At 37.0% G+C, this 12,256-nt stretch overlaps 1 protein-coding gene across 1 annotated transcript in view; it reads right to left on the bottom strand.

Annotated features, from left to right (window-relative positions):
• The window catches only part of USH2A (usherin), a 773,469-nt gene that overhangs the window by 160,176 nt on the left and 601,037 nt on the right, over positions 1–12,256 (bottom strand). Inside the window, exons 55-57 of the mRNA XM_007466317.1 lie at positions 9,634–9,741; positions 2,710–2,893; positions 1,254–1,411 (exon numbers count right to left, since the gene is read on the bottom strand). Coding sequence (XP_007466379.1) covers positions 1,254–1,411; positions 2,710–2,893; positions 9,634–9,741 — 450 coding nt within the window. The remainder of the gene's footprint in view (positions 1–1,253; positions 1,412–2,709; positions 2,894–9,633; positions 9,742–12,256) is intronic.

Here is a 12,256-nt window from a genome sequence, read left to right on the forward strand (position 1 = left end):
TTTCTGTGCTTAGAAAGCTCTTCCGAGATTTTCTCCTGCAAATTTGTCCCCCAAAAGATCCTTTTTTCTTTGATCTGAGATTATGATATCAGAAGGATGTTGGTTCATGAGAATTTAAGTTTCATATACTGGGTTGGTCAAAAAGTTCATTCAGGTTTTTCCATACCATCTTACAGAAAAACCCAAACAAATTTTTGGCCAATCCAATATTATGCCTTTATGTTATCTTTATGCCTAAATTACATGTTTTGACTGAGTTATGTGTTCAATTCAATGCAAAATATGTCTGTTAATTATTTTATGCAATGGATCTGCTGATAGCCCAAATGACTGTTAACCAATTATTTTCAGTACCATGTTGAAATGTGGCTAAACTTAATCTGATGGGGACAACAGGTGTTTGTGTTAATTTCATGTTTTAATTTCATGTTAAGACTAGATATTAAAAATAATCTCACATATCTTTGAAGTTCATTTAACACGTTAATCAGTTTTAAATTTTACTGAAACAAAACTTCCAAATATCCCTAATGTTAAAAGACATAGCAAGCAGATTTCACTCTAATACTTAATCCACAGTGTTAATGCAATCAGAGTTTTTCCTGAGGAGGATGATTATATTCCAAATATAATATTGCACTAAACCACAAAAGCAACCTACTAGTGACTCAATGGTTTCATGGAGGCTACACAGCTTAGAGAGGTAAAATTCAGCTACTATATATAACTGGTCACAACTCAAGATACATGGGTGGAGTTGTCTATTTTCCTTCTGAATTCTCCACTCACTACTATAATACAATGCCAATGATTCAATCTAGGGAATCCTGTAGAAATGGATGCTCAAGGTAGTTCAGACCTATGTGACTTACCTTGCATATGTATGAATAAGAAAAGAGATTTTTAGGCTCTGGTACTTGAAAGGAAGTGTTGCTTTGATAGAAAAGTATATATCTAGGTATCTATATATCTTTATCTACACACCTACACCTATATCTATCTATATGTATGTACATAAATGCTAACGCGTGTATTCACCCGTGAGTGTAGTTTGGTTTATTCTGTTTATATTTATCCAGGAGACAGAATATGTCCTTCTGATTTACTAAATTCACATTTCCAGTCCTATCTCCAATTCATTTCCTCTGAAATGTTTTATGTAAACATGCGCGTGCGTGCTCATGCATACACACACACACACACACACAAACACACACACACACACACACACACACAGAGGTTTTATTTCTTACCTGGTGGGGTCCAAGCTACATATATGGAATCAGACCCAATTACTGTGATGTTATATGGAGGCTGGATTTCTTCTGGTGTTAATATAGGTGTCTGTATAACGTACTCATTACTGGGACTGCTGCCACCTCCAGTAGTGGCTTCCAGCTTATAAATGTATCTGTATTTAAAAAAGAAAGAATTGTGATAAGGCAATGCACAAGATAATTGGACAGTGATTGCTGGCTTTTCTATCTATTGCTTGGTTCTAAATTTGTGACAAATTGCAAATTCTTTGTTCCCCATCCAGAGACTTTACCATAGACCTTATAGTTTTTCTAGCACAGGGAACATTCTCTCCAGGACATCACTATTTCGGACCCTTTCCCATTTTATTTTATTTTTTCTTATTTTTTTTAAATATGGGCATTTTAAATGTAAATTTATTATCATTATTTTAATTAATTAAGTTTTGCCTGCGTTGGGTCTTTGTTGCTGTGTGTGGGCTTTTCTCTAGTTGTGGTGAGCGGGGGCTACTCTTCATTGTGTGCAGGCTTCTCACTGCAGTGGCTTCTCTTGTTGCAGAGCATGGGCTCTAGGTGCACGGGGTTCAGTAGTTGTGGCACGCGGGCTCAGTAGTTGCAGCTCGAGGGCTCTAGAGCACAGGCTCAGTAGTTGTGGCACACGGGCTTCGTTGCTCTGTGGCATGTGGGATCTTCCCGGACCAGGGCTCGAACCCGTGTCCCCTGCATTGGCAGGTGCGCGACCAGGGAAGTCCCCCCCATTTTAATTCATTGCTTTTCTAAAAGATTTCAGGAAAGTCTTGGAGTGTGCTGGTGGATTGTGGAGGATTCAAATGAATCTTCTCCAGTTTTAAATGGGTCAGAGTTCAGGGAAATATGTTTAGAGAAAGATGTTTCTAAATTGATCTGCTACTGTCTACAATAAAACTAAATTGATCTCTACTCTCTGTAAGAAAACATCTGTTGATCTAAGATATATTTGATCTCTGCTGAGAAATGAATGCGACTGCACTGCAAATATGTGGAACTTTTCCCCCTCAAACCAGTCCTGTCTATATATAGTATAGCAAGTAGAGAAAACATTATCCCAGAAGTAAAGGTTGTTGATGCAAAACACACCTCTTTAAGTCTCTTTTCTTGCTAGTTTAGGGATGCATGATTTTGAAGATCATTTGATAATTCTTAAAATTTAATACTTTGTGTATTTCATATACTAAAAAATTCTCATGTCAAATTATGGAATTTCATGTCCTCTGAGGACTAGTGTAATGAGCTAGTGTGTGGATCTTCAACATCTGAAATGGATTAAGAGATTTCATCAGCTATGGAATGGCTAATATATGAGATTAATTAACCGATTAATTTAATATTGTTTCAGTTGGAGATGGCCTCTTTCTCAACCCTGAGAAATCTGTAATTCTCACTGTATGATTGGTAAAGTTTTCTTTTAGTTTACCTGCTGTTGGGCTCCAGGTTTTTATCAGTGAAGTTCTGCTCCTCACTGCCCCCCAGGAAAACCAAGCTTCCATTACGACTCAATTGATATTGAGAAATGAGGCCGTTGGGCTTTTCTGGCAGACTCCAATATAATTCCACTGTTGTAGAATTGACGATAATGTGTCGAGGTGTCACCCAAACTCCTGGCAAAAATAACACAATGAAGTTTTATTGCTAGGATACAGTAAGCACCGTATCAAAAGTCATACCATCACTCCACATGCTATGATATTTTTATCTGTTGATAAAAAAAATCTCATGGTGAGCAACAAAATTACATTTTATTTGTTTTGGAGGTAAAGTATATAATTGGGTATAAATATATAAATACTTTTCTAATGCTTTAATTATTATTATTTTTGAATTGCCTTTAGAAAATGAATGCCAGACAACTAGTGATGGAAACTTTCTCTATCTTGGCTGTTACTCTGAGTGTAATCAAGACCTAAGAAAATATCCAGGAATTTTCAAATTTGATGCCTATTTACTTGGAATCATAATCTAGTATTTGCCTGAATTATCAAATTCGATGAACAAACATACTTTGCCTGTGCCTCTCTGACACTACATGCTGTGCTTGTTTTTCCCTTTCTCTCTGGCTACTTCCGGTCTCATTTACTGGCTTCTCTTCCCTTCCTGGACCTCAAAATGATGTAGTGCTTCAGAGAACTAGGCTCTCTCCTCTACCCTTCCCTCCCTTCTCCTTTCCTCTCCTCTTGTTTGGCAACACTATCTTTGTAGTTGATCTCCATTTAGTCTCAGTTTTAAACATTATCTCTATGTTGAACACTGCCCGATGCATATCGCTCTACTAAAACTCTCTCCTGAGCTTCAGACACGTGAGTTCCACTCTCTACTTGTCTACCTCCATTTAGATGGCTAATAACATATCAAAAACCTAAAACATCTAAAACAGAACTCTTGGTTTTCTGGTCTACAATCTATTTGTCTCCAAATCTTATCCAACTATTCGTTTTCTTGGGCAAAACACAAAATTATCCCTGAGGCTCTTACTTTTCTCACCCCCTAAATATAATCTATCATCGAGTCTTGCAGATTCTACCCTGAATGTGCATAGTCCTTCTATTTTTACCTCTCCTGATCCAAACTACATTTCTCCCTCTCATGGACCCCTGTGATAGCCTCTAAACTAGTGTCTGTGTTTTAAATCTTGTCGTTCTCTGTATCACTTATAAAAGCATACATAGTATATATGTAACCTAGTATAATATTCATAAAATATACAGCCCTTTTGAAGTTATTCATATAGTATAATTCCAATTCCTTATGATAACCTGTATGGCCCTACATTTTTCTGGCTCTGGACTACCTGGCACCATTCTCTCCATCATTCATTAAGCTCCAGCCACACCAGACTCCTTTCCAGCCTCAGAATGTTTCAAGTTCTTTCTCATCTCTGAGCTTTTGCACTTCCATTCCCTCTGACTGGAATACTTTTGTTCATGACACCATGACAATTGTGCATTTTATTCTCAGATTTCAGTGACCTGTGTAAATATCACCTTATCAGGGAGGTCTTATTGACCACTATATCCTAACTATAACTTTAACCCTATCTAAAGTGATCCCAACCTTGTTCCTCTCTATCATATGCCCTTTTCTATTTTCCTCTCAATGCTCATAACATCATAACCGTCTTCTTTCTTCGATATCATCATTATTTTTTGTTTCTATGACTGTGTGGTCTATTTCTTTCTCCTGCTTTTAATACAAAGTTAGCTCCATGAGGGCAGGGGTCTACTCTGTATTAGTAGTCCATGTATCTTTATGGATAGCACAATACCTCATAAATATTGAATAATTTTGTTGTAAATTTATGTCTCGCAAATCACTATGTTAAGTATTCTATGGAATACAAATGCGACTAAGATATGACTCATTCTTATGAGGAGTTTATAGCCTCTGTATAAAAGATAAAACGTGTACACAAACAACTGTAATTCAAGGTCAAATATTTAAGTAGTCTTATCAATGTAAAAATGTATCGATGGAGAACCTAGCGATGAGAAAAATTTTCATGCTGTCATCTGGTCATGCTCTGAATAGACTCTGTAACTCTCTTCTTCAGCTTTTAAAAACTCATTTCAATATTAGGTTCTCAATAATCAATAGTTTTTGGTTGGTTGTGCCTCCTGTGTAAGTTACTCAGGAAAGGGTAAGATTTCAACACTTTTATAAGAAAAGGACATCCAAATGCTATTTACTTAGCAACATTCTGAACGAATCAAGATCGATTTAAAAATGGCTCAAACTTACTGATTTTCTAAAGAACAGCTCACTCCTGAGAAGAGAGTAGTTCATTTTGCTCTGAAAGCTCACCCTATGTTAGGTACTTGAACAAATCCACAGATCATAATATACATTTATGTTTGGGTCTCTCTGCCAACAGCTGCTGGATGACTCACGCAGCTAATTAGAGTTCTGATTTAAATGTGATATTAGTTTGTTGATTTAAAAGGTAAAGTATAAGGCTGGAGTTCATAATCCGCTTCCTGCAGTCCTGTCTTCCTCACCTTGAAGGATGTATTAAAAATCACCAAGGTGCGAGAAAGGCTACTGCTTAGTTTCTGCTTTGAATCAGTCAATGCAGTCTGTGGAAATGCAGGAGTTAATGAGATAAAATGAAGCCACATTTTGGTGTTGCTTTGTGTTTTAAATAAAAGTTGAGTTTTATATTTAGATAAGCTGGTGAAAGCTCTGTTCATGTTGGCAATAACCCTGTGTCTGTTGGTTTGATTTATAAGATGAAATTGGAAGGTGTAAAAAACTAATAAGCCCTGTGTTTTCACTTGCATAATGTTATGGAGACTCTCTTATCTTGGCAGCTGCAAGAAATCTTTGATAGGATAAGACCCGCCTTTGGTGAGAGGTCTTAGTAAGTCCCAGGTGGAGAATCTACCTCCCTCGCTGAGCCTGGGTCTCAGTGACATCAGAAAACCTATGCTACATAATGGAAGGGCAGAACTGAGGCTGTTCAAGGGAAGGAAATGGATGGTCATGAGGGGAATCATCTAGAAGTGGGGTGGGGAGCAGGTAAACTAGCTGAGAGGTGTAAGAGGGAAAGGTCAGAAGGACACCTTGGTTGGTCTCTTGACATAATAGCTACTAAATAAGGAACAGGTCCACTGGCTTTGTTTTAACTTTGTCTTGAGTGTCATGCAGTACTACCCATTTCTTATGTCTCTACAAATTCCAAGTCAAAAATCCCAACATTTTTTGTGGACTGGCTTTCCCTTGGAAGTTAATCAAAGGAACCAGTTTTGTATTTGGCTGATGTCAGGAGTGCACTGACTTGTGGACCATTTATTATTTGTTCATTTGTGGACTCAACATTCTACTCAATTTAGTCATTTTCTATGTTGGACACTGTGAATGTGGGGATAGAGATATATAGTCTTTATCCTCCAAGGAACCTATAGTATCGTGATGAATAAAAATGGGTAAATAACAATTTATAGTCCAGTTTGATAAGGGCTTTAAGAAAAGGAAGCTTAGTGTGCTATTAGAGCACTTAGCCATGGTACCTAAAAGAGGCTGGGAGTGAAATGGGGATGGATGGGAAGGGGATGGGGTCAGAGGAGATTTTCAGAATGGGAGACATCTGAGCCAAATTTTGAAAAAAATGGGAGTTAGCTGAGTGAGGATGTAGGGAAGGGTATCTAGAGGCTGAGGGAAACCCACACAAAGTCCTAGAGATAGGGAAAGCATGGTAGAAGTCAAGTATATTGGCATGACTGGTACATTAAATTGCATGTGGGAAAGACCAAAAGACTTGCCAGACTGGCAGAAGTTAAAACTTGAGGGGCCTAATTTGATTTACTAAGAAGATGTGGATTTCTTTCCTCCTGGAAAGAAATGGCATTTTTAATGGAGGTAATTAATGTGAGTTATGCCTATTTTGGCAAAACTGGAAAAAGACTTGGGTTGGTGATTTGAAAAAGAGGAGAAATGGCCAGAGGCAGGGAGACTAGTTAGGAGGCTCTGGAGAAGTTGTAGGTGTCTGAACTACGGCAATGACAGAAGGGATGGAAAGGAAGAACAACATTTTAAAAATCCTTAAGATTTAAAATTAATAAAACTATGAAGAATTGTCTACTGTAACTTAAGGAAAAGAGAAGCATTAAGAATGTCAGTTTGGGGGCTTAGATGATTAGATGGTGGTGTTTGAGAGAGGGAAAAGGGAAGAAAAGAAAGTTAGTGGGGAGAGCAATTTTAAACATTGAAATACTGAGGTTGAAATATTTGTAAAACACTTAAATATAAACATCTTGTAGACTGGTAGATAGACAGGGCTTAAATCTGTGAGTGTAGGTTTTGTGAAAGCTCTAGAATTTGGGAGCTCTCCACCTTCATTAGGGATTCCAGCTAGTACTGGAGAATTCCAAGGGAGAGCATCAACAGATAAAAGAAGGGCAGAGAAAGAGGAATCTGGAATGAAACTGAAAAAGACTGGTCTTCTTTTCCTTTTGCTTTTTCATATTATCAATGCTAGAGGAACGCATGCCTGCAATTTTGCATGCTTGAACTCTAAAAATGAATGAGAGCTTGAGGTATGGCAGCAATCCTGAAAAGAGGGCAATAATCCAGTTCAAGCTCCTCCCGCTATTTGACTATGGGAACGCCATTTTTCTAGTAGGTTAAAATCGGAGAGAATTAGGTCCAACTTTCCAGTGGGGTCATAATGTGCTTTTTTTTTTTTTTTTTTTCTTTTTTAGATTGAAAATGAAAGAAATGAGGAGCTCTCAGGGTAGCTAGGAACAAATGCTTCTTTTAATTCTCTCCATATCCACTTAGACACCCAAACGTTAGACCTTCAAACTATGGCTGATTCACTCAACTAGACCTTTTAAAATTAGTTATATTTGGGTTATTAATTTAAAAGGATATGTTTATTTCCACTTTAGCAAAACAACACAACTTAATGTTACTGCTGATTTGTTCCCTCACAACCTCCAAGTTAAGCACTCAGACTACATTTATTTCTCATACAAGTTATTCACAATTGGCACTTACACAGCCGGAAAGTGGATTCTAAATCCATGTCTGTTCTGCAGAGGAAAGCTCATTTAGTTTATTGTTCCTTTGCACAGTTATTTGTGTTAAAGTAAAGGTGCATAAAGTTAAAAACAGAAATCAAGTAAAACATTTCTCATCTTATACTCCCCAGCACTGTTGAAAGCTATAAGGTTTAAGTCATGAAATCTGAGCTCTTTCAAGAAACCTTCTTTTTTTGGACAAAGTGAGAATAGAGATGCATATTTTCTAAGAATTTAAATATATGGATTGGATGAGTAAACTGGAGAGACCCTGCTCTTTCATCTGGCTGAGTTTCAGCCAAAACTGGTTGATAGATCCTTTAGAAATGATCCATTATCATCAAAGTATCCATTTGACAGTTTACCTTTCCAAAAAATCTACTGCTGGTTTCTTCCTTTCAAAGGAACACTAAGCTTTTTGACATGAAACATTCTTTATATAGAAAACATCATTAGTGAATTCCTGGTGAGGAGCCATATGCCCCATATGTGGAATTTTCCATTTTATTCCCCATTTACTGGTAGGAAGTTCAGGTCTAATATTCTGAGGTACAACAACCCCTTCATTAGAAGAGTAATGGACAAGTAGTTCAGGACTGTCTGATGATCATTAACATTATATTTCTGTTCAGAAACTTATTTATGCCTCTGTTTCCCCACATGGAAAACAGGCAGATAGTAGAGATTAACAAAATAATTAGTTGATCACTAGCCCAAGCTTCTGCACACATTTTTCTCCTGCAAGTAAATGATACTACCCATCCCACTTCCTAACGCACAGACCGTTGTTATTATTTGGGTGTGTATGCTGCCAGAATCTTTCCTATGCGTTTACTTATTTATCTATAGAAATGAATATCGTTTTCTATGTGTTGTTTTATACATAAAGACACCATACATGAATGTAGTTCTATAACTTCTATTTTATATGTATGGATCATCTCATTCCTTTAAACTGATGCATGGAATTCCATAATGTGAATATACTTGAATTTAGTTAGCAATTCCCCCACTCAAAGACATTTCAATTGCTTCCAGTATTTTGCCATTAAACAAACGACAAAAAAGGCTTCAATAGACATCCTGGTGCATGCCTCCTTGTGCACTTGTGGAAGTGTTATTTTATGGCATAGATAATGAAATTGAAACTGCTGTGTCATGGGGAAACATTTTACGTTTAATAGACATCACCAATTTGATCTCCAAGGTGATGGTCCCACTTTACATTCCCTCAAGCTGTGTATTTCGCCTCCTACCATTCATTTGTCAAAATCCTTGTTCCTTGTGGTCCATCTCAGAAGGCATCTGCTCCCTAAAATCTTTCTTGATGCCCGTGATGGGTTATAATTTCTCCCTTCATAGATTAACCTGAGCATTCTGTTCATTTATTCTTTCTTAACATCACCTTTAAGATTCTCTCTCTTCATACAGATTTGGGTACTTGTCCTATCACTTCTATTTGACTGTAAGTTCTTGAGGGCAGTGAATATTTTAATCAGCTTCAATAGGGAGCATGGTGCTTGTTATATTTTAGCTGCTCTGGGAATATTTAATTCTTGATTTTTGGAGGAATTTCGTATCCAAGTAGATAATAGTGTTTTTCCATGTAAAACCACATCTAAAAGGTTTAAGGACTTGAAGGCAAACTGCCTTGGGAAGCTTATAGTTTAACTAAACTAGAGAAATAGGAACCTAAAATTTTATTTAATTTTGTACTTATAGACTTTATTCCTTCTTCCTTGTTTGTTATGAAAGAGTTTATAGAGTTCACATCAAAATACCATATGAAAACTTCTTTTCTCCAGTCATGGGTATTTTTTAATTACCTTGAGGGGCTGCCTGCAGAGTCTGACCTAGAAAAGGCTCACTTGAAGTGCATCCAGCAGATGTACAAGCTCTAAGTGTGAAGCTGTAGTTGGTGTATGGCTGGAGACCTAGAAAGAGCAAAAAGAAATCAAGTACCTCTTGAGAGGATTATTTATTATCAGGTAAGCACGAGCAGTCACATGCAGAGCTGTAGATATGATATCCAAAAATTTTAAGAGCAGAAAACACTCTCTAAGGGAGAGAGGAACTTCGTGAGCAGCTCAGTATTAATAGAAATTTCATTTCTCACTGGTAAAATAATAAATTCTCAGCCTTCGAAGAGATCTGAAAATTCATGTCATCCATCCATCCATCTTACCCTTGATTCCCCTGTACAAGGTGTCATTGAAGAGGCTCCCCTGGCTAGGGGATCAAAGTAGTCCATCTCCCAAACAGCCCACTCTATCTTTAGAGAGCTCTAGAGTTCTCTATTTGGTTTGAAAGTCCTTCCTTATATTGTGGTGAACTCTTTCTATCACTTCCACCCCCTAGGGACTTATAGAACAAATCTAATTTCTTTTCCACATGACAGTTCTTCAAATATTTGTAGACAGTTATCAAATCCCCCCTGACTTTTCTCTTCTCTAGGCTAACCACCCCAGTTTCTTCAATTGCTTCCTATATGAACAGGGGCAGAAAAAAAGTGAAAAGAAGGTTAGAGTCAACATTTTTTAGCCCCAAGCCATATTCAGCTCATATTAACACCAACCAACCCTTTTTTTTTTTAACTTTGCATTTCTTCACCATATGCTCCCATACTGTACCATCTTACACTTACTTCTGTAGGTTTTTTGGGGATATGTTGCTTTTGCCTTTACATGTAGATTAAATACACTTTGATGAAGGGATACTGCTTATTACTTCTTTTGTATTCAGATGTATGATGTATGATGTAGCACAATAATTGCTCAATAAATTCTCAGGGGAAAAAAGAATGGCAATCCATTTACAATAGAAGTTACGCATTGTCAGACTTCACTGCTCTGTGGCTAGTGACCCTGGACAAGTTACTTAGCTTCACTTTGCTCTCATTTACTGACCTGTAAAATGGGGAACGATTGCATCTAGCTTCTAAGGCTGTTAAGCAGATGGGATGGGTTACTTAGACAAGTACTTTATTTTAGCAGAAGCAACCTTAATACTCAGCAGCATTCAACAAGGATACATAGAGGCTAACATTTCTTGCCTTGATTCTTGGGAAAACTCAAACAATGCTTTACAAACATTTTCTTAAAAAAAGAATAGGACTTAATCTCTAATGTCAAATATTGGGCTAAGTTATAACACAGATCCAATAATTACTATGCTTATTTTTTCATGAATTTAGAACTACATTTTCACATATTTTGTTCTTTTGGTGAGGTGACTCTTCCTCCAGAGACATTTATAAAGTCACACTGTCACTTCATGCAGATCTGCTCAAATGCTGCATCTTAAAAGATTTTGACCACTCTATCTACACACCATAACAAGCACTTTTTATCCTCTCAAGTTACTTTCTTCTTTCATAGCCTTTAACATTATCTGATGTTTGATTATATGTCTGTTTATCTATTGTTTGTCTCCACCTCCATGATGTAAGCTCAAAAAGAGCAAGGACTTTGTTTTGGCAACAACCGTATCCTTTGAATGGTGACAGGCACAAAGTAGGTGCTTGTTAAGTGCATGAAAAAATTAATTAACTGGTTCATTTAGAATTGAAGCAGTAGTCTGGGTTCTCTGCTAAAGCCATAATGCTCTGTAGCTGGAGCAGCTCCAGGATTCAGCTTCAAAGCCCTTTGTGTTTCCTTATCAATTTAATGACAAGATGTGGATACTTATTTGATTATAATCTTCCATTAGGTTGCTATGGAGGATTTACATAATTTTGATATTTACCTGATTTAGGGATGAGGAATATGATGAAAGATCTAAGCCATATCCAAGCCTTGTGTGTTTGATAAAAGCTTATGGGAAAAGGCTAAAGATTATAGAATATAGAGCTCAAGAGACAATGGAAGGAAATACTCAAGAATGAAGTCAGAGACTGCAGTGGCTGCTTTAGTCTGACGATGTCCCTTTCTTTACTTCCATTAGTGAAAAAGGCGTCTTGACCCTTGTGATCCCATTTTATCTGAATAACTTACTTTCTCACTTAGAATGTAAGCCCTTTGAGAGTAAGGATGGTATCTCTGAGTGTTTCTTATTTAAATCATTTTTCCCAGCAGTGCCTATTTGATGTATTCAATGTCTGTTAAATACTGTTTAAGGAAGACCGAGGCATAAAAGTACCCAATAAGGATGGCAGGGCTATGATGCGATGATGTCCATGTATCCATCACAAGTGTGATTTGACCAGACAGGGCCTTCCTCATAATTCCATAGGGACTCCTGCCCACAGTATCTATTTCACTGAGTAGGAGATTCTTCTCTAGTTGCAGAATATTACTAAAATAATATAAAAAGTTAATATAATTTATGAACAATAAATATTTTCCAGATCTTTTTCCTGAATGTCAGACTTAAGTATGGCTAGCAAAAGGGAAGTGATACTTGATTTTTTTCTCCAGCATATTCTAACCAAAAAAAAAAAAAAAAAAAAAC

This window comes from Lipotes vexillifer, unplaced genomic scaffold (assembly GCF_000442215.2).
Source record: "Lipotes vexillifer unplaced genomic scaffold, Lipotes_vexillifer_v1.1 scaffold139, whole genome shotgun sequence".
Lineage (NCBI taxonomy): Eukaryota > Metazoa > Chordata > Mammalia > Artiodactyla > Lipotidae > Lipotes > Lipotes vexillifer.